Genomic DNA, 21,247 nt, shown 5'->3' with positions numbered 1-21,247 from the left:
GACCCCAGGGACTGGGGAATTCTGCCCCTGGCTGGGGAGCGTCCAAACACCAGGTCGCGGCCGACCGCTCTTCCCTCGCCAGCGCCCTCGAGGACCGGGTGAGGGCTGGGGGATGTTTCCCCACCCCACTCCTCTCTCCACATCCCAGCCCCGCGCCCCGGGGGCACCCTCGCCCTGCGATTCCCTCCCGGAGCCAACGCTGCAGCGAGGGCGCCGCGGTGCGGGGCGCTCAGGGGCCAGGGACTACGGGGCTGCAGGCGCAGGTCTGGCGAGATCTGGCGGCGGGGGTCGTACTAAGCTCCCGCGGGGGGCCACAAGGGGCTCCTGGCCGGCGCCGAGCTCCGGAGCCGGGGTCCGCGGAGAAGAGGGGAGAGGGCGCGGCGGGGCGGGGCGGGCGGGGGAGGTGATCTCACTCCCTCCTCCCCCGCCTCCCCTGCGCTCCCCTCCCCCTCCCCTGCGCGCACGCCCGCCCCGCCCCGCCGCCGCTGCCGCCGCAGCCTCGGCATCGCAGACGCGCTCGGGCAGCGGGTCCGAGGCCGGCGTGCGCGGAGGCTGGGCGGGCAGCCCGAGCGGCAGCCGCAGCGCAGGTAAGCCGGGCAGGCCTGCCCTCGCGCCCCGGCTGCGGCTGCGACGCCCCCGGCCCCCTGGCTCAGCCTTGCCCGGGGTGGGGGAACGAGAGCTAGGGGCGCCGCACGGCCAAGCCCGCAGTTGCGGGCGGGGTGGCTGGAGCCCCACCCAGGCCAGGCCCCGGGCTCCGGGCCCGGCGGACGGGAGCCGGGCGGGGGGCGGGGAAGGAGACCGAGAGCCGGAGCCCGACAGGTGAGGGGTACCTGGGCGACGCCCAAGATGCTGGTCGGGAGAGGGACACTACGCGGGGAGTCAGGCAGGGCCTGTGCGGGCAGGTAGGGGCTGAAGTTGGCACATCCTTACGGGTGTGCGCGTGTGAGAGAAAGGGGGAGCGTTGGGGACCGAGTGACCCCCGCCTCGGCCGCCGTGGGGTGTGGCCCTGGGCGTGGCTGCCCCTCTTCCCCACTCGAGGGCTCCGTTTGGCTGAAAAGCCCGCCGCTGCGTGGTAGGGGTTGGCCTAGGCTGCCCCTGCCGTGGGGGGAGGGGTGGGGGCAGGGCAGGGCCGGGCGCTGCCAGGCCCTCCGCCCCAAGGCTGGGGGGGAGCGAAGGGGGGCTTTGTTCTCCTCCCTCTTTTTTCCGAACCCCAGTCTGGACTCCCCGGGGCTCCCCTGCAAGCCTGCACCAGGACCAGGGGCTCCTGCAGAGGCGCGGGGTGTGTCTGGAGCCTCAGTTTCTGAAGGCTCTTGCGGCCGAGAAAGGTGCACTGTGTGCAGTCAGCCCGGGCGCCTACGGTGTGCGGCAGTGCACAGGACATAGAATGTGGGTCTGTGGGGTAGAGGTGAGGGAGGGAGGGTCGCAGCGGCTCAGGGCCAGGGATTCTGGAAAGCGAGATGCTCAGGGCGCTGGCCCTGCCCACCGCAGGTCTTTTGCCCGATGCGGGGTCTCTGTGACGGGAGGGGCCTGCAATTCCTCTTCCCCCTTCCCTAGGGCAGACTTTGGAATCTCTTGGTTGCCCCCCCCCCCCCCCCCCCGCCGAAAGAGCAAGTACAACGTGCTGCCCCCTGTGGGGGTCTGGAGCCCCGCGCATCATTGCCTGTCTTAGGGAGTCAGTCCCGGGGCCATCTGCCAGCCCCAAGGCGCTGGAGGCCTGATGCCCCCCTCTAAGGAGGTGCCCTGCTTCCAGTTAACTCCACCCAGAGGGTAGGGGCTTCTGGGCAGACCCGTGTCATCTCTGCTGACTCACGTGGGCCCTGGCAGTGAATAAGCCAGTCAGCCTTTCTTCCCACCAAGGGCCGCTAAGCCTCATCTTTCTTGTCTCTTATGGGGGAGCTGGGGCAGGGCCCTGTCTGGGGCCTCTACTCCCTCTTACTCCTGAGCAGCTCCTTGCCGCAGGTGGTGGGACTCAGTCCGACCCAGCCTCCCGCCTGGCACCGCACCCAGGCAGCACCCACTCGTGTGCCCCCAGGCTCCTGGGGCTGCAGGGGCTCCTGGCTCTCTGTGGCCACAAGGCAAGCTGGTGTCAGGGCTGAGACCGGGAATGTCCTCTGGCTTCTAGTCGTTTCTCTGTGCTGCATTCTGATCATTGTCTTTTCCTTCACACTTATTTTGTGTCTGTGTGTGTGCAGTCCCAGAAGTAACGAGGCTTACCATGGTACACTTGAAATATCCAGAAAAGAACAAAAGAAATTAAGGGTTGCCGGTGATCTGATCACCGCTCAGCACACCCCAGCCTCAGTCTCCCCAGAGGCTCCTCCCCCAGTGCCCGGGCCCCAGCCCCCCTGCAGAGCACCCACTGGGTGCACAGTGCCCCGAGGCGGCAGGGGCCCCTTTCTGCACCGTGATGAGCTCCTCCCTGCCCAGGAGCCCAGCGGCCCATGGTGTGGGCCGTCATTTGCTGGGTGGCTGCCCACTGCCAAGTGCCCACTTGGGCCAGGCTCCCTGCTGCTGATGGAAGAGCCAATAAGGAACCAAACCAACGCTGCCTTTGTCCTCGGAGGGAATGAATTGGTTTTCTTTTCTCCTTTGTGACTCTGAAGGGAAAAGGGAAGCAAGGAACGAGAAAGGGCCCCATCCGAGGTCTTCTCCAGTGGGCTGTTCTCCAATTAGCCTCTTTCTACTGCTGGGGCCGGTGCCTTCCATGGCACACACTTGGGCAAAGCCTGCGGGGGAGGATGGAGGAGGCGGCCCCACGTGCCACATCGGCCCTTCCCCAGCCCAGTGACTTGGGCGTCCGAGTTCCTTCCCTGCTCCAAGCCTTTGCCCTCTTGGCTATGACATGAGGGTGCAGACTCGTTTACCTCCAAGGTCCCTTTCAAGACCGTCTCCAGTGCCCGTGTAAATGGGTGCCACTGAAAAGAAGGGCTCGGGGCGCCGTTGTGGGCGGCGAGGGCCATGTGGCCTTGCAGAGGGGCCCAGTCAGGAATCGCAGCGCCAGACCAGCTCCCCGAGAACCGGGGCAAAGGCGAAGGGAGATTTTCCTGGACCCACCTCTTGGGTAAAAGACTGAACAGTTCTGGGGTGAGGGGGATGGGTCTATAGGGTTGTCCTGGGCTTGGGGAGGGCGTGTGCTAGGGGAGAATGGAGTAGAGATGGGGGTCCGGTGCAGAGGTCGACCAAGATGGACATCTCAGCCAACTGCCCTGCTCTGCCAGGCTCCCCTAGGCAGGTGGGAGGTGGGGAGACTGCGCACAGAGTGCAGTTCTAGGGGCCCCGCCCCAGCCTGTGATTCACACAATGGGGGACGCAGGGGGTCTGATCAGGCCCTGTCTTTGCCCTGCCTGCTCCTCCCACAAGATCATTCTGGGTCTGGACGGCTGTGTTTGGGTCCCTGGGTGCGGACCTGCTGGGACAGGCCTTCAGCAGGCCCTGCCTTCCAGTCTTTCGCCCTCCTGCCTGCTCTGACCCGGCCCATCCTGACTCCCCCCGTTCTTCTGCTTCCCCTGGCCCGCCCCCTTGCTCTCCCCTTGCCAGCCACCCAGTTCCCCATGCCCCCCTTCTAGAAAGCGTCGCCTTTCTCCCCCCAACTCAGTTGAGTTTTGCTGTGGGGAGTGCACTGCTGTGCTCCTCCCCTCCCCCTGCCTCTGCCTGTCCCACCCTTCCCCCTTGGTGCCCTGGGCTTGCTCTCTTTGCTTCCCCTTTTGTCTAGCTGCTCTCCCTGCTCCTCCCCTGCCCCATTCCTGATGTCTCTGAGCTTGGCCCTAGCTCTGAGCCTCAGCGCTCCTCCAGTGGGCTCCTTGCCTTGGGGTCGGGCCCAGACTGCCTGTAGTAGCTTCATCCGACCTGGACGGTGTCCAGGAGGCGCCTGCTGGCCACCAGCCAGAGAACTGGGGGACAGGCAGTTAGCAAGGCCAGTCTGCCTTCTCCGATATCAACAGGGTCTTGGTGGCATCCTAAAGCCCACGGTCAGAGAGGAGGCCACAGTCCCTCTGCAGGGGAAGGGTCTGGACTGCTGGCCTTTTCGGAAGCTTTTCTTTGTCCAGTGCCCCCCACCCAGGGCCCAAGGAGCTTGCCTGGGCCCTCCATGTTCTCCTCAGGTCCTGAAGCTGTGGAGGGAGCACCCAGCCACTGTCCTCTGGCCCTGAACCCATCAGGGATGGCTTTGTCAGCCTTGGGTTGGGCGGAGGAGGAGGTGACAGCGTCCTGGGCTTTGTGCATGCAGCCAAGGGGGGCCTTCTGAGCCTGTCCATCTCGATGTCGGCCTGAGGAGCTCAAAGGCAGGAGATGAGTTCCCAGGAGCCCCTCCCTCAGCCTTCAGGTCTAGAGCATTTGGAGAGAGAAGCCAGGCCTCCTGACGTTTGCACGGCATTCCTCTTTGCACGAGTGGGGATCATACATCTGGTTGCATTTGTCTGTGTTCGTGAGAGAGCGTGGGCCTATCTTTCTGTGCCCGAATGGGTCCCCTCGAATGCCCCATGGGCCTGTGCTGGGAAGGGGCGGGGCTGATGGTGGTGGTCGCGGGGGCTGGGGTGCCTTGCAGCATGGGGCTTCCCGTTGTGTGTGTGGGGTGCCCTCTGACCCCTCCCCTGGCCTCCTGTGTTCATGCCTTAGGAATGCTGAGGCCCTGGGGACAACAGAGGCCCCATTGTCCACCCCAGGCTTCCTGTGCCCCTCTGCTCTGTAGCCCTTTGGGGGTGGGGAGCCCTGAGGGGGCTGGAGGGGCCTGGCCATCTCTGAGCCCTTTTTAGGCAACCCCTGCCCATCCCCCATGCCCCTCCTTGGGTCAGGTGGCCCAGGACTGGCAGATCTGGCAGCAAGCTGAGGCTTCTTGCCTCTCCTCTTTGCCAGGCACCGTCCCTGCACTGCCTGCTCGCTCGGCTGCCTTCTCTTCCCTGGGGTTCTAGAGGCGGGCCCTGACAGCCCATTGCAATGGGATGTACATTGTGCCCTCCAGCCTGGCTCCCAAGCCCCTTCTAGTGCCAGGTTTATTTCTTAGGGGTGTTTGTGGTCTTGTCCTCTGCTTTCCAGAACTGATGGAAGCCTTAGAGGGGGGAAAGGGGGGCAGATTTTCGGCCGTGGGCATCAGTTTCCCCAACTGTGCATGGGAAATTTGGCTATGGCACTGGCACTCTAGGGGTCTGGGAAGCTAGAGTCTTGGCCCCTGCTCCAATGGGCCTCAGTTTCCACTCCCACACAGCTGTACCCAAGCCCGGTAGGGAAAGGAATTTGCCTTCTCTCGGACGGCATCCTTGGATGGCAGGGGTCATGCAAAGCCGAAGGCCCAGGAAGGGAATGGTTTCTGCTCTGTGCTGAGGCGTGATATGGGTCACATCCTCCTCCAAAGATTCCCCTCCCTGCCCCCCACATTTGCCTGCCATCTGCCTAGCAAATAAGCCCTTCCCTACGGGGCAGGACGGCTTGGAGGCCATCCCTGTCCAGGGCCCTGGCCCTCTGGGAACGCAAGCAGGTACACATGCTGGGACGCCGGGTGCCTGAGAGGCGAGCTGACCGCCCCCGCCCCCGCCCGGCTCTCCCCCCAGTAGTGTTTAGTGGCTTTGGGAATCTCTGTCCTGGTGAGCGTTGGTCCATGCTGGCTCTGCGAGCCTCAGTTTCCTCATCTGTGAAGTTGGGATCGTGATAGCACCTCCTCCGGTGGGGGGGATTTTAAGGATTAATTGAGTAATGCATGTAAAACTGCTTAGAAGTCCCTGGGGTGCGGTGAGTAGTATCCATGAATTTATTTAATAAAATGGGGCATTTGAGTGAGACACACATGTGAGGGGGTGGGGAAAACTGTTGGGCCTCAAATGGTGAGCTCCTCCTCTCCCATCCCCAGTGGAGACTGTCTTTTCTCCCTGCTCTCCCACGAAGGGTTAACGTCTGTCCCACCCCTTTCTCACCCTTTAAGGAGAATGGTCCTTTACAGGTGAGGTCTGTTGCCTTGGCGACTGCAGCCTCCGGCTGAGGGCTCACTCTGGGGAGCGCCTCAGGGAGGGGCGAGGTGGGGGGGGCCACAGAGGACAAGGTGGCAATCCTTTCAGGCTCCCAGCCCCCAGATACCTGTGGGGGCTCCCACCCAGCAGCCTCCTTTATGTATTATCAAAATAACCCATTTGGCTGCAGCAGGCTTTCCTCTCCGCTGCCGGTGGAGGGAGTTGGGCTCCATCTCCATGGAAACCCGCCAGCCACAGCCTGCGGGGGGGGAGGGTGAGGAGGAGCCTTAAAGGAACACAGTGCACGGGGACCAGGTGACACCCACGCCCTCATGTACATGCGGACAGGCTTGAAGACCCCACCAGCCCTGCTGGGGAGAGAGCCCAGGCGTGGGCCCCAGCCCTAGGAGTACTCGGACCCACTACCCACGTTCAGACCATCTCACACACCTGAGACATTGAGCCCCCAGCCCTGCCCCTGCTCCGGCCTGCGAGATCATGGGACGCTGCCATTCTTAGCAGACCTTGAGCTGGAAGGCCCTCTTGCTGCTTGTCCCTTGAGCAGGTGCATTTTTATCAGATGGGAGGAGCAGGGAGGACTCTACACAGGACCTGGGCACCCTCGAAGGTTCATGACGCGTGTGTGTGTGTGTGTGTGTGTGTGTGTGTGTGTGTGTGTGTAGGGAGGAGAGCAGAAACCCCAGGTCTCAGCATCATTCCGTGACCTTCCAAGTCCTCCTGCCAGTCAGAGGACGGAAGGCCGGAGGAGAGGACTCCTCAGGGGACCCAGGGACTAAGGGAGCACAATCTAGCTAGGGAGCGGCGAGGGGCAGAGCTCCTCTGGAGTCCTGAGCCTGTCTGTCTGCCGGCTCCAGTGGACCAGACCAGCTTCCTCTGTGCCTGCCACGCCCTTTCTTCTTGCCTGGGGGGGGGGGGCGGGGGCGGGGGATGGGTTCCCAGCCAGACCCACTCAGGAGCAGCCTGCCTTTGTGCATTTCCCCAGCACGAAGTGCAGGCATGCACACAGACACCCACTGGTGTGGCTGTGGACACGCGGGCCCCTTCCCTTAGCCAGGTGGCTGCTCACTCTCCACTAGCAGAAATCTTGGAAGGACCCCACTGGGATCCTCTGAGTGCTTCTCCCTCCCCGTTTTGGGGGGTCCCCACCTCCTGGGGGAGCAGCCGGCAGGGGCTCATTCATCCTGTCTTACAACTGTCTCCTAGCCCCAGTGCCACAAGTGGCCGGGGACCTGCTGCTCTGCCTGTTACCGTGGGCTTTGTCCCTGTGGTCCTGGCTCAACAGCTTCTCTGCCCTGCCTGTCAGTCCAGCCTGGCCTCCCAGCCCAGGAAGCCCCCCTCCTCAGGCCCATCTCCCTCCTCCATCTCAGTCCTTGCCTGGCACACCCCCCAAGGGACAGGAACGCCCAAGGAGGCACCACTAGGCCAAGTGCACACACACACTACGCACTCTTCTTGCTCTTTGGACCACTTTCCATCAGAGCTTTCTGCAGCCATCTCTCACCCTTTGTACTCCTTTTCTCCCTTTCCCCAGTGCCAGTCTCGTTTCTGGATTTCTCCATCTTGGTTACTGCAGTGGTGGTCCAGCATCCTTTGTCTCCCATTCCCTGTCCTCCCTCCCCCAGCCCCACTTCTCAGCCTCTCCTGCTCCCTCCTGCCTCTTTCTCACCCTGTCTGTCACCCTTCAGTCTTCCCCAGCCCGTCGCACCCCTCGCAGACATGGCCTTGGCTCCATCTGTACACCAGCTTGTGGAACACTCTCTTTGCCTCCCTGCCCCTGGAGGTGCTGATGGGTGTTGGGGGGCCTGCTGAGCTGACAACCTGAGCCGCCTGCTCTGTAATTGCCTGAGGAATGATGAGAGATCAGAGACCTGGCAGCAGTGGGAGTGGAGGAGGCAGAGCCTCCTCCCTGCTGTCAGGGGGCCTCAACCTTCTGGCTCCTGCCTGTCTGAGTGCCCAGGAAGGTGGCAAGCTGGGTGGCAAATACCAGGAGACCGTGGGGCACTGGGACGGGGCAGAGAGTGGGGAGCAGGGGCTTGTATTGGCCGTACCTGTGCACCTGGGGTGTATCTGCCGACCCCGTTCTGGGAGCCTGGATTTTGAGGACACACAGGAGCTGCCATGATAGTGGTCATCATTCCAGCAAAGGGAGCACTCAGGTCTCCTCCGTGCAAGAAGGCCCTTCTTTGAGCTTGCCCTCGCTGGTTTCCCTCCCCCCGCCTCTGAAGACTAGAGCGTTCAGAGCTCCCAAGGTGGTTGTTTGATCGCCTGCCCTCTGATCTGAGTCTCCTACTGTTTCCTACAGGCCTTGAAGTGGAGGCCAAGCCTGCCTGGGGGCCACCCTGCTAGTACTGGCTTTGTGGGGGAAGGTCTGCTGTTGCTCTTCCCTTCTGGGCCCCAGCTTAGTTCTTGCAAGTTGGGAACTGGCCATGCGGTCACCACTTTCAGCCCTCCAAGGCATTCTCTTGGCCTTCAGCCCATCCATGTTGACCTGTCCTGGTGCTCCTCCATCTCCCCCGTCCCCAGTCAGCTGACCACTCTCCACCACCATCCATTTGCCCTTCCTAGTCCCCAGGCGGTCTGTTGCATTCACCACTCTTCTTGGGGGTCACCTTACCAAAACCCAATGTATGGCTGCTAGTTGCTTCCTGACAGAGTCTAGATGCCTCATCAGGGCATTCTAGGCCTCCCTACCCACCCCTTCAGCTTCTGGATGAGGCTTTGTCTCCCTTCGTTGAGGTCTTTGCTGGGCACAATGATGATGTCCAGTATGGTCTTGGGGAGGGCACCAAGACCCCAGCTCCAGACTCAAGCTCTTGGTCAACAGCAGCCTACTTTTACCCCTCCTGCACTTTCTCCCCTTGCCTCTTTCTCACACCCCTTCCTGTTGGGAGTCAAAGTTTGCTGTCTTCTTGGGAGTGTGTTTCCTCTTCTAGTCATTGGCAGAGAAACCCCCATTGCCTGGACCTCCCATCTTCAGGGCTTCTTGCATGCAGGTGGGATGTGGGTGTGGCTGCTGTCACTTGGTGCTTGAGTGGACATATCTAGCAGTTGAGCCCGGAAGACTCAGAAAAAGACCTGGGCTTGCCAGACACTTGAGAGGTGACAGAAACACTGTCCCAGAGCTCCCCCTGATCCCTGCCCTGGCTTGCAGCATCTGGAAGGGGAGAGGCCACACTCACTTCTATTGCCCCGCAGGGGACAGAGGAACAGAGGAGAGGTGCTTTTCTACTTTCCTTTCTCCTGCCACTTCTTGAGGTCAGGCTTCCTTCCCCCTTCTTCCATTTCCTCAAACTGTTCTGTGAAATGTCATCTTCCTGGGCCCCTTTCTTCCCTTCCCTGTCCCCACTTCCCAAGATTCCGCTGCCCCCCTCACCAACTTTTTAGACCTGAACAGCACTCAGAGATCAGTTGGCTCTGAAACCCATGGCAGTGAGACTGACAAGAGTTCTCTGCATACATGCGCACCCCTGCTTGTGTGCAACACAGAGAGAGCACATGTGAGGATTCATCCCCCACAGGTACACACGAGAAGACACACGTGTTCCTGTGTGCACACGGCTATCTATACCCATGCATTGACACATACCCATTCGTGAGTGCACTCCCCTCCCAGAGAGGACGTATACCAACGTGCTCCTGCCTGCACACACGCAGCCACATAAATACTAATGTGCATATTTGGCTACGTGCCCATCCTCATCCACACTCATGCATTGAGTGGCCTGTGGCATGCCCAGGGGAGCTGATTGTGGCAACAAGTTGACGCTGGAGAGGCAGCTGGTGCGGAAGGCACAGACAGAGGAGAAAGGGAATGAAAGGCAACCTGGAGGCCTAGCCAGTGCTAAGACTCTTCTAGGTTTCTCCCTCTAAGGTGTGGGGGAGGGAGGGATGGGGGAGCCGGCCAGCCGGGGGCGGGGCGGGGGGCGGGGCCAGGAGCCGGGGCTCGCCCAGATGTTAGTCACTAAAGTCGTCCGTTCTCTCCTTTCTCCTCCCCCACCCTTCCTTTCCCTCCTTCCCTCTCCCAGTGCCCCCACGCCCGGATCCCGCCCCAAGCCGCCCAGCAGCCCCCTTCCCTCCGGCCGGAGCCTGAGCCAAGCCCGGCTGGCTGTGCCGTGCCGAGCTGCCGGCGCCGCCGGGAAGATGGCCGTGTCGCTGCGGTACTTGTGGCCTCTGCTTCTGTGCAGCCCCTGCCTGCTCATCCAGATTCCCGACGAATGTGAGTAGCCGGAGGGAGCCTTGACGCCTCCATTCGCCGCCGCGCTGGGCTCCTCTTTATCTTCTGCTTCCTCACCTTCTGCTGGCTCTGGACCCTCACTCCTACTTTCCTGGGCACAGATGGGCAGGAGGCCCCCAGGACCTCTGGAGAGGACTGGGTGGAAGGCGCTGGGTGTGTCAGCACCATGGATAGGGGACAGGCGCGGGCTGGACGAGCGGTTTCAGGACCACGGACAGCGGGCTTGGCGCTGCCCCAACCCCCTCTGTGCTCGCCCTTGGCCTGCCCTCCCCCACCCGCCGCCCGGGTTGTGGCGGGCAAGAGAAGGGGGCCCGGCCCGGGTTACCGGCTAGCTTGTGCAAAAGCCTGGATTCTGGTTTTGCCTTCCTTCTAACTCGAATAATCCCATCTCGGGCCTTTAGTGGCCCAGTCTGTGAACTGAGACAGGACAAGACAGCATACAAAGGCCCAGCAGCTTTCTGGATCCTTATGAATGGGTGGGGCGGAGGGGTGGGACTGAGGGAACCTTCCATTTGCTGAGTGTCCTGGATAGGTGTGTGGGTGTTGGGAAGTGTGGCTGGAGGTTTGTGACAAACCATGAGTATCTGCGTGTGTTTGTGAGTTGCACAGACTATATTTGCGTGTATGGAAATGTGTGGTTGTGACTGACAACATGTGGATATTCTTGAGTGTGATTTTGATTTCCTATATGTGTAGGTTGGTGCGTCGCTGTAACTGTTACTGGTCAGGTTTGTGAAGGTCTGCAGGTGTTTGTTAGCCTCTGATCGTGGGGGGTCGCGTGTGTGTGTGAGCTGGGTCCGCGTGTGGGCGTGCGTTACTGTGCTGTTTATCTTGAGCCTCAGTAGTTCCAGTCCTTTCGCCCTCACCTTGCTACCTTTGTCTCCGAGCCTGGAGCTGGAGGAGGCCAGTGTCACTGAAAGATGAGCTGGGGGCTGGCAGTGGGGAAGACTGTCTCTGCCAGGAATGGGACAGGGCCTGAGGGAGGTGGGCTTGGAAGGTAGCCGGCATTGGCGGAAGGCAGCCGAGGGTTTGGAGGAGGTGGAGAGGGGACAAAGGATGGGGATGTCCCCTTAGATGCACACGTGGGTAGACACAGACAAACCACCTGTATCCAACCGGGCCCAGATATACAGAAGGGGCAGAGACCCTGGAAGGACACATGGGAGGCACGCACGCATACACACACAGACACACACACACACACACACACACACAAACGAGGGGTTTAGACACAAAGAGAGTCACCCACACAGACGGAGGCAGGTGTATGATATGGAACGCAAGCACGCACAGCCACAGCCTTCAGATGTGCTCTGGCAGGATACACCCATGTACAAACACACTGCCGGGTTAGAACACCCAGGAGCATTCACAGGTCTGCCTGGATTCACACTTTTGCACACTTACCTACATGTACCTGTCCTCCTTCCCCTCCATCTCCTTTTGGTTGCTTTTCAGGCCTTACCCTGGGCACCAGCCTGGCCCGCCTGCCACCACACTGCCTGGGCCATCTGGCCAGGCGTGTCTGTGTGCAGAGGGGCAGGGAGAATGTGGAGAAAGGAAGGAGTGAGGAGACACATGTGCGCTGCCCTGAGCACTGGCCAGCGCTGGTTATTGACCCCAGTACAATATGGTGGGTGGCGGGGCGCCTCCCCTTTGGGGCCTTCAGCTACAGCCTGCCCCCCCTTGCAGCTCCAGGCCCCTTTGTCTCTTCTCCCGCTTCCTCCATCCAGTCCATTTTCCCCATCTTGTTCTCCATCCCAGTCACCATCTCTTGCTCTTGGGCTGCCTGCGCTGGCCCCTCCCCAGCTCAGGGCTCCCTGGGCAGTGTCCCCAGGAAGCCTCCTCCTCTCTCTCTGGGGACCCTTAACGGAGGTCTTCTGTGGAGACAAAGCTTCCAGAAGCCTCCCTGCCTCCTCTCCCCTCCTCACAGCCACCTAGGCCGATGTGGCACGGAGTCCTGCAGCTGGGAGGCCGTAGCTCCGGCTCCCCCACCAGAGGGAACTTGGGGGCTGGTGGGGAGGAAGGCAGGGGAGAGAGAGGGCTGGCATCAGCCCCGCAGGCGACGGAAACTCGGCGGCAGCCTGGCCTTTGGGAAGGTTTCACGGCGGGGGGGGAGGGGCGGCTGGGCTCCGGAGGCTGGGCCTGGGTAATTGAAAACGCCTGAGCCGTGCTAATTGGATTAGGAGGGAAGTGGGCTGGAGCTGCGGAGGGCACCCGGGACGCTGGGCTTCCTGCCTCCCCAGCTTCTGAGGCACCCTGGGTGGAACGGGGATCAGTCCTGGAGGCCCTGCCAGGAGAAGGATGCAAGGGTCTGTCCAAAGGGCACTACTTGTAAAAGGCACAGATTTCTCCTGAGAGCCGCGGCCTGGACCCTGTGGCCATGACCCCGCCCCTGGGACCAGTGATGGGGACCCTGCCCTGTCCTGGGGGTCTTGACCTGCTACAATTCCAGCCTGGCACGTAACCCTTATGTTACCCCACCCGTGGCCCTGGTTCACTCCCTCCCCTTCCTCAGGGCGAGGGGGTGGGTTGACGGGGGCGGGGTGGGCTTACTTCTGCCCCTGCCACCGGGCGCCCTGCTGGGGCTCAGTGTCAGCATTTCTCTCCGCTCTCTCCCTCGCTGCCTGGATTCCTTAGATGAAGGATACCGGGGTAAGTTGGGGGAGGGTGGGAGTGTTTCCCAGGAGGCGGGCAAAGAGTGGTGCCTGCAGGTCCCCCGCCCGCACATCCTGCCTACAGCGCCGACTTCTCTGGCTCGTCTTTGTTCTGTCTCTGCCCCAGGCCTGGGCTTTCTTGCTCACCCTCCGGTGCTCTGTCCTCTCTGCTCCCCTCTCTCTGTGGGACTTTCTGGTTTCTGTCTCTGGCTTCGTGTCTCCCTGTCTTCGTTCTTTGTGCTGCTATTCTCTCCGTTCTGTCTCTTTCTACGTTTGCACCGTGGTCCCCTTCTCTCCCTCTTTTCATGGCCCGCAAGCCCATGGCTCTCCAGCTCGTTCTTCCCCACCCCTCTCCCGTGGCCTTGGGACTCTAAGGGTTTCGAACCCTGCCGCCCTCCCAGCGGGACAGGCGTTGAGGCTGTGAAGCCAGGCACTACCCTTGCCACATCTCTTTCTCTCCTGTCCCCAGTGATGGAACCACCTGTCATCACGGAACAGTCTCCACGGCGCCTGGTTGTCTTCCCTACAGATGACATCAGCCTCAAGTGTGAGGCCAGTGGCAAACCTGAAGTGCAGTGAGTGACCTTCACCTTCTAAGCCCTCAGCCAGCTTGTGGTCCTCGTGCCTCCCAGGGCCACCCAAATTCTGCGCCCAGACACCCCAGATCTCTCTCGTCACCCTTGGTCCTTGCCCTGCCTGGCCCATCCCCAGGGTCCCTGGCTGCTCACAGCCTGGCCTCTGGCCTGTTCCAGCCCCTTTCCTGGGTTCCTGGGCCTCAGGCCTCTGAGCCCTTTTCTGCCCACAGGTTCCGCTGGACTCGGGATGGCGTCCACTTCAAACCCAATGAGGAAGTGGGCGTGACCGTGCACCAGGCACCACACTCTGGCTCCTTCACCATCACGGGCAACAACAGCAACTTTGCCCAGAGGTTCCAGGGCACCTACCGCTGCTTTGCCAGCAATAAGCTGGGCACAGCCATGTCCCATGAGATCCAGCTCATGGCTGAGGGTGCGAGACACTGCAGGGGCCTGGGAGGGCCTGGGGCACACAAGAGGGTCCCCAAACAGGTCTCAGGGAGCTGGCATGGGAGTCCGGGCTGGGAGCCATGCCCCTCCCACTGGCAGTTTAGTGTGTGGAAGAGTCTGGGGGCCCTGCCAGCCGCAGCCACCTTCCTCTGCTCTCCAGCACTGTCCCCCTCCTTCCGTGCTTTGTCCCTCTCTGCGCTATCTTTCTGGTCACCTCTAGCTCCCCTTCCCTCCCTTCTGCCTCTGGGCTTTGTCCCGCCTTGGCCTCCGGGGCCCTCCTCACGACTCCCGCCCACAGGCTCAGGCTTGTTGAGCTGCCTTGTTCCTCCCTGGGCTTGGCCTTCTGTCCCCTCTGCATCTCTGCAGTCCCTTCTCCTTCTCCGCAGCTCTTGGGTCATGTCTTGCCACCTCCCCAGCATTCTGTGGCCCCTTTCCTCTGCTTTCCCTCCTCCCTGCTGCCTCCCTCTCCACCTCCGACCTGGCACTCTGTCTCCCTCCTCTGGCGCTCGCTCTCCAGCTCTGTCTTTATCTGTGCCTTCCTCTCCCTGGGGTTTTCCCTCTACATCCCATCCTCCCTGAGCTTTCTGCCTCTCCACCCCTCTGGTTACCTTGGTGACTGTTGCCATGGTTTCTGTGTCAGGATGATGGAAGGGTCTGTGACTCCCACATCCTTCCACAGCTCCCCTCCCCCATCACTGCACCACAGGCCCCCCCATCTTAGGCCTCTGGGTGGGAGCTGAGAATTGTGAAGGGTTAACCCTTCACAGTCCTCTGCTCTTCTGCCCAGCCTCTCCTTTGCACGCGGAAGGTCTCAGCCTTGAGCCCAGAAAGGCCCTCCCACGGGGCGTCTGTCCTCCTTTCCCCTGCCCTGCCCTGCCTTGACCAGGAGTTGGGGCCCATAGCGCCAGCCTGTCTGTCCCCTCTAGGTGCCCCCAAGTGGCCAAAAGAGACGGTGAAGCCTGTAGAGGTGGAGGAGGGGGAGTCGGTGGTCTTGCCTTGCCACCCTCCGCCCAGCGCTGAGCCACTCCGAATCTACTGGATGAACAGCAGTGGGTGCCCACGAGGGGCTGCTGGCTGGGGAGAAGGTGGCAGCGGGTACCTCTCCCTGGGTAGGGGTCTGACCTTTGCTTCCTTGCCCCCCGCCCGCCCCTGCAGAGATCTTGCACATCAAGCAGGATGAGCGGGTGACGATGGGTCAGAACGGCAATCTCTACTTTGCCAACGTCCTCACCTCGGACAACCACTCGGACTACATCTGCCACGCCCACTTCCCTGGCACCCGGACCATCATCCAGAAGGAACCCATTGACCTCCGGGTCAAGGCCAGTGAGTCCCAAAGACTCGGACGCCTGCCCACCCCCCACCCAGGCACGACCCAGCCCAAAGATCAGACGGCTTCAGTCTTCCGCCAGGACTGCTCGACCCCCACTTGCACCCTGGCCAGACCCCGTCCTGGGAGGCCAGAACAGAGACGGGGTCCTTCCTTTAGAACAGAGGAGGAAACAGGCCCCACCCAGGACCTCGCAGGGGAGTCATCTACCCTGGTAACTTCATGGGTGCTTCCTTTCTCCTCCCAGCCAACAGCATGATCGACAGGAAGCCTCGCCTGCTCTTCCCCACCAACTCCAGCAGCCACCTGGTGGCCCTGCAGGGGCAGCCGCTGGTCCTGGAGTGCATCGCCGAGGGCTTGTGAGTCTGGGGGCCCTGGGTGGGGGCGGGCAGATGGGGGGGTCTCTGTCTCTGGCCCAGGCTGAGCAGCCTTGTGCTCTCTCCGATGTGCTCTGCCCCCAACCCCCGCCCCGCTTGGCCCCGGGCAGCCCTACGCCCACCATCAAGTGGCTGCGCCCCAGTGGCCCCATGCCGGCTGACCGAGTTGCCTACCAGAACCACAACAAGACGCTGCAGCTGCTAAACGTGGCGGAGGAGGACGACGGCGAGTACCGGTGCCTGGCAGAGAACTCGCTGGGCAGCGACCGGCACACCTACTACGTCACCGTGGAGGGTAAGTTGCCTCCCTGGGCCGCACCGGCTCCTGGGGTGACCTCCAGGGACAGGAGCCTGCAGTGCCCAAGGTGGTGGGGGGGTAGGGGGTGGCCAGGGGCGGGGCGGAGCGGCGCTGCGTGCTCAGGGCCGCTCCCCCCACGCCCGTAGCTGCCCCCTACTGGCTGCACAAGCCGCAGAGTCATCTGTACGGGCCCGGAGAGACTGCCCGCCTAGACTGCCAGGTGCAGGGGAGGCCCCAGCCGGAGGTCACCTGGAGAATCAACGGCATTCCTGTGGAGGGTGAGTGGGGCCTTGGGGAGGGGCGGGGAGCCTGGGGGAGCCCTGGGGTGGGAGGGGAGGGTGAGGGGGGCCTCGGCGTGCCTCACGGCTCTGCCCCTGACCCCCGGACGCAACTGCTGCTCACGCAGAGCTGGCTAAGGACCAGAAGTACCGGATCCAGCGTGGGGCCTTGATCCTGAGCCACGTGCAGCCCAGCGACACGATGGTGACGCAGTGCGAGGCCCGCAACCGGCACGGGCTCCTGCTGGCCAATGCCTACATCTATGTCGTTCGTGAGTAACCTGTCTGTCTGACCCCTCAGCCCACCCGGCGAGGCCACCGGACTGACTCGGCCAACAGCTGCTTTGTCTGCCGTGGCTGCCTCTCTCCTCCCCGGGGTCCTTCACCCCATCTTGCTCCCACCTTCGTCAGCAGCGTGGGGCGGGGTTGGGGGCGGCGGTGTGGGGGAAGGGCAGGGGCTGGCCACCATTTACAGCTGACAGGGTGGCTTCAAACAGTGCACCAGCCCACCACGTGTCACTGAGCGGAGGCCCTGTGTCTCTGAGGCCAGCCTGGTGCTTCCTCTCTCGGAGCCTCTGGAAAGGCAGGGATGGGCCAGGAAGGCTTTCAGGAAGAGGTGGGCTGTTGGCGGGGCCTCAGGTAATTGGTCAAACTTGGGTGCTTGGGATGGGAGGCATAGCTGAGGCCTACTGGAAGGCAGAGGCTCAGCCTGGGTACAGGGAAGCAAGACGGGCAGGCTCTTGGGAACCTGAGAATGGCCCCTGAGCCCATCCGGGAGAGGCTGGCCTGCTGAGCCCTCGCCTACGCTGATGACTTATGCACCCTCGCCCTACCCTGAGCCCTGCCTGTCCCCTGTAACTACTTCTCCCCCAGAGCTTCCTGCCAAGATCCTGACCCCAGACAACGAGACCTACATGGCAGTCGAGGGCAGCACCGCCTATCTTCTGTGCAAGGCCTTTGGAGCCCCTGTGCCCAGTGTCCAGTGGTGAGTGACCCCTCCCCAGTGGGGTGCCTCCAAGCCACCTTCTGGCCCAGGGAGGGCAGGGCCCCCAGCCGGCTGGGCTCTGAGCCAGGCCTGCCCTGCTCACTCCAGGCTGGACAAGGAAGGGAAGACCGTGCTGCGGGATGAACGTTTCTTCCCCTACACCAATGGGACCCTGGGCATCCGGGACCTCCAGGCCAATGACACTGGCCACTACTTCTGCCAGGCCACCAATGACCAGAACAATGTGACCATTGTGGCTAACCTGCAGGTCAAAGGTCTGATGTGATCAGCAACACCTCCAGGAGGGAGGGTTAGGGTCTCTGGAGAACACCGGTGTGACCTCCCTTTCCTTCCTTGCTCTCAGATGCCACTCAGATCACACAGGGGCCGCAGAGTGCAATCGAGAAGAAAGGCTCAAAAGTGACTTTCACGTGCCAGGCCTCCTTTGACCCCTCCTTGCAGCACAGCATCACTTGGCGAGGGGACGGTCGAAACCTTCAGGAGTCTGGGGACAGTGACAAGTGCGGACCCGGCCCCAACCTCGGCCTGGTGGAAGGGGGCAGAGTGGGGAAAGCAGGACGTCCAGACCTCCTGGCCTCATCCGCGGGGGAGCGCTCCTGCCTTGAGCAGGGAGGTTCTGGCAAACGAGGGAGGGGAAGGGACAGAACAAAGGGACAAGCATGCGCCCCCTGCCCCCGGCAGGTACTTCATAGAGGAGGGGCGCCTGGTCATCCACAGCCTGGACTACAGTGACCAGGGCAACTACAGCTGTGTGGCTGGCACCGAGCTGGACGTGGTGGAGAGCCGGGCCCAGCTCCTGGTGGTGGGTAAGTACCAGGGTGGTTTGGGCTGTCGGCCTGGGCGCCCCCCCTCCAGCTGGGGTGGGGTGGCCGGCTGGCATTCGGGCCAGAGAATCCACTCTCTGTGACCCGCAGGGAGCCCCGGGCCGGTGCCCCAGCTGGAGCTGTCCGACCGCCACCTGCTGGAGCAGAGCCAGGTGCGCCTGTCTTGGAGACCGGCTGAAGACCATAACGCCCCCATTGAGAGTAAGAGGCCTGAGCGTGCCCCCCAGCCCCAACCCGGCCGCCCCTGGTCACCTTCCCTCCTGGTGGGACTCCTCCTCCTGGGACCATGGCTCCATGACAGGCCCCCCTCCGTGGGGCTTGCGGTTCCTCCCCGGCCTCTGAGGTTGCCTGTTGCCTTGGGCACTCCCTTTCCCGTTCAGGGAGAGTCGGGCTTGTACCCCTGTCTGCCCCTCTCCCATTCACTGGTTCACTTCCTGGCAGAGTATGACATTGAATTTGAAGACAAGGAGATGGCGCCTCAGGAATGGTACAGTCTGGGCAAGGTGCCCGGGAACCAGACCTCCACCACCCTCAAGCTCTCGCCCTACGTGCGCTACTCTTTCCGAGTTACTGCCATCAACAAGTACGGGCCTGGAGAGCCCAGCCCGGCCTCTGAGACCGTGGTCACACCTGAGGCAGGTGAGCCACCTGGGGTCCAAGGGGAAGAGATGGCCTACCCGAGCCCCTCTGCTGGAGCCAGGGCTCACTCAGAGCTTCTGGCTCCTGGTTTCCAAGCGCCAGAAAGGGCCCCCTCCTTCCTTGGCCTTGGCCTTCACAGCCTCGGTGGGAGCCCACAGCTCTGATGTGTTATCATGTTATTTTCTAGCCCCAGAGAAGAACCCTGTGGATGTGAAGGGGGAAGGGAACGAGACCAGCAACATGGTCATCACTTGGAAGGTGAGGGGCCCCTGGGCTGAGCATGCCCCAGGACATCAGTCCGGGATGCGGGATGCGGATGTCAGCTGCTCCCCCGACTGTGCAAAGGATCATGAGGCTGGGCTCCGGAGCGGGTCAGCTGAGGAGGGAGGTGCTGTTGGCTGACCAGCTCCGCTTCTGCTCACCCCTCTCCAGCCCCTTAGATGGATGGACTGGAATGCCCCCCAGGTTCAGTACCGTGTCCAGTGGCGCCCTCAAGGGACACGGGGTGCCTGGCAGGAACAGATCGTGAGCGACCCCTTGCTGGTTGTGTCCAACACGTCCACCTTTGTGCCTTATGAGATCAAAGTTCAGGCCGTCAACAGCCAGGGCAAGGGCCCTGAGCCGCAGATTACCATTGGCTACTCGGGGGAAGACTGTGAGTATTAGGCAAACGCTGGCCAGGTCCCCAGCCCTCCCTCCATGCTGGGGCTCTCAATAGAGCATTTCCTAGGAGCAAGGACACTTTCTTCCCTAACCAGAGTGCCCCCACGAAGTACAGAAGTTTATCGTTGATCATTGAGACACTGTTTTTCTAGTCGGCGGCTGATATCCCGGGTGTACCCGTCCGCGCTGTCTTCCGCCCAGTCCAGGATCCAATCCAGACCCCCCGTCAGGTCTAGTTGTCCTGCGCCTTTCCTTTCCTTGCATCTGGAATATTACTAGACACTGATTTGGGTCACCTGGTCAAGATCCTTTCTCCCTTGCAACTAATAGACGGTCTGCCAGGAGAGCCCGACACCAGGCGCACCCCATAGAGCAGCCAGATCCATCTTCCTTCTGTGGGAGGGTTCTGGGCTGGCCTCCGGATGCCACAGGCCCTCATCCCTGTCGCCGGCTGCTTGCAGACCCCCAGGCAAGCCCTGAGCTGGAAGGCGTCAAGATCCTCAACTCTAGCGCCGTGCTGGTCAGGTGGTGGCCGGTGGACCCCGCCCAGGTCAAGGGCCACCTCCGAGGATACAATGTAAGGAAGGGTTCAAGGTGTGGAGGTGGCGGGATCCCCAGGGTGATGCGTGAGGCCACCAGGAGTAGCAGCACTGGGGTGGGCCTCTGCCACCTGGACTGCTCTCCCAGGAGTCCTTGGGGTGGGAGGAAAGGGTCCCCATTGAGGGCAGTGGGACGCAGGCTTGAGGAGGTGCGCTGCCTGCTGCCTTCTACACTACGGGGTCTCCTGCCCCTCTCTGAAGGTGACGTACTGGTGGGAGGGCAGTCAGAGGAAGCACAGCAAGAGGCATGTCCACAGAGACCACGTGGTGGTGCCCGCCAACACCACCAGCACCGTCCTGGGAGGCCTGCGGCCCTACAGCTCCTACCGTCTAGAGGTGCAGGCCTTCAATGGCCGGGGACTGGGGCCCGCCAGCGAGATGGCCTTCAAGACTCCCGAGGGAGGTGAGCCTGGGCCCCGCCCCCACCCCATCCCCCACCTGGCAGCCCCAGGTGAGGACCTGCCGCTCTTCTCTGTGCCCCACAGTGCCAGGCCACCCCGAGGCCCTGCATCTGGAGTGCCAGTCAGACACCAGCCTGCTGCTGCACTGGCAGCCGCCGCTCAGCCACAACGGCGTGCTCACCGGCTACGTGCTCTCCTACCGCCCTCGTGCGTGGGGCGCGGCCGAGGAGTGGGGGGGAGCTTGGGGGGGCGGGGCGAGGCAGAGCTGGCAGCTGGGGCCAACTCCCCGTCTCTCCCCACAGTGGACGACGGGGACAAGGAGCAGCTGTCCTTTGACCTTCCGGACCCCGAGCTGCGGACACACAACCTGACTAACCTCAGTCCGCACCTGCGGTACCGCTTCCGGCTGCAGGCCACCACCAAGGAGGGCCCCGGGGAGGCCATCGTGCGGGAGGGAGGCACCATGGCCTTATCCGGTGAGCGGCAGGGGCTGAGGAGGCCCCCGACCCACAGCCAGGCCCCAGGAGGGCCAGCCTCGGGCTGCCTCGAGGACCCACAACCTCCTCTTGCTCCCCAGGGACCCCGGATTTTGGCAACATCTCGGCCATGGCCGGCGAGAATTACAGCGTGGTCTCCTGGGTCCCCAAGGAGGGCCAGTGCAACTTTGGGTTCCAGATCTGGTTCAAAGCCCTGGGGGGTGAGCACAAAGAGGGGCCCCCCGGGGCTGGCACAACCCGGGCTGCTGCCTGGCGTTCCTGCTCATTCCTGCCGCCCTCACCCCTGCAGACGAGAAGATGAGCCCCCATCTGCCCCCGCAGTACGTCAGCTACAACCAGAGCTCCTACACACAGTGGGACCTGCAGCCCGACACCGACTACGAGATCCACCTGCTCAAGGAGAGGGTGCTCCTTAAGATGGCCGTGAAGACCAACGGCACTGGTGAGTCTTCTGTCGGCCCC

The 21,247-nt window shown here is 62.4% G+C and overlaps 1 protein-coding gene across 1 annotated transcript in view; it reads left to right on the top strand.

Moving 5' to 3' along the window:
* Positions 1 to 484: 484 nt before the first annotated feature.
* Positions 485 to 21,247, top strand: part of L1CAM (L1 cell adhesion molecule) — a 23,646-nt gene continuing 2,883 nt past the window's right edge. Inside the window, exons 1-25 of the mRNA XM_032846383.1 lie at positions 485 to 587; positions 9,983 to 10,173; positions 12,832 to 12,846; positions 13,318 to 13,423; positions 13,654 to 13,856; positions 14,800 to 14,922; positions 15,029 to 15,199; positions 15,451 to 15,562; positions 15,691 to 15,875; positions 16,025 to 16,156; positions 16,285 to 16,428; positions 17,030 to 17,141; positions 17,250 to 17,416; positions 17,506 to 17,662; positions 17,844 to 17,968; positions 18,077 to 18,187; positions 18,428 to 18,625; positions 18,813 to 18,883; positions 19,058 to 19,280; positions 19,750 to 19,865; positions 20,089 to 20,290; positions 20,373 to 20,495; positions 20,591 to 20,764; positions 20,866 to 20,985; positions 21,075 to 21,227. Of these exons, the coding sequence (XP_032702274.1) occupies positions 10,098 to 10,173; positions 12,832 to 12,846; positions 13,318 to 13,423; positions 13,654 to 13,856; positions 14,800 to 14,922; positions 15,029 to 15,199; positions 15,451 to 15,562; positions 15,691 to 15,875; positions 16,025 to 16,156; positions 16,285 to 16,428; positions 17,030 to 17,141; positions 17,250 to 17,416; positions 17,506 to 17,662; positions 17,844 to 17,968; positions 18,077 to 18,187; positions 18,428 to 18,625; positions 18,813 to 18,883; positions 19,058 to 19,280; positions 19,750 to 19,865; positions 20,089 to 20,290; positions 20,373 to 20,495; positions 20,591 to 20,764; positions 20,866 to 20,985; positions 21,075 to 21,227 (3,319 nt within the window). The 5' untranslated portion in view covers positions 485 to 587; positions 9,983 to 10,097. The remainder of the gene's footprint in view (positions 588 to 9,982; positions 10,174 to 12,831; positions 12,847 to 13,317; positions 13,424 to 13,653; positions 13,857 to 14,799; positions 14,923 to 15,028; positions 15,200 to 15,450; positions 15,563 to 15,690; positions 15,876 to 16,024; positions 16,157 to 16,284; positions 16,429 to 17,029; positions 17,142 to 17,249; positions 17,417 to 17,505; positions 17,663 to 17,843; positions 17,969 to 18,076; positions 18,188 to 18,427; positions 18,626 to 18,812; positions 18,884 to 19,057; positions 19,281 to 19,749; positions 19,866 to 20,088; positions 20,291 to 20,372; positions 20,496 to 20,590; positions 20,765 to 20,865; positions 20,986 to 21,074; positions 21,228 to 21,247) is intronic.

Source organism: Lontra canadensis, unplaced genomic scaffold (genome assembly GCF_010015895.1).
Source record: "Lontra canadensis isolate GAN:19392208 unplaced genomic scaffold, GSC_riverotter_1.0 scaffold174, whole genome shotgun sequence".
Classification (NCBI taxonomy): domain Eukaryota; kingdom Metazoa; phylum Chordata; class Mammalia; order Carnivora; family Mustelidae; genus Lontra; species Lontra canadensis.
This window is presented reverse-complemented; position numbering and strand designations above follow the sequence as displayed.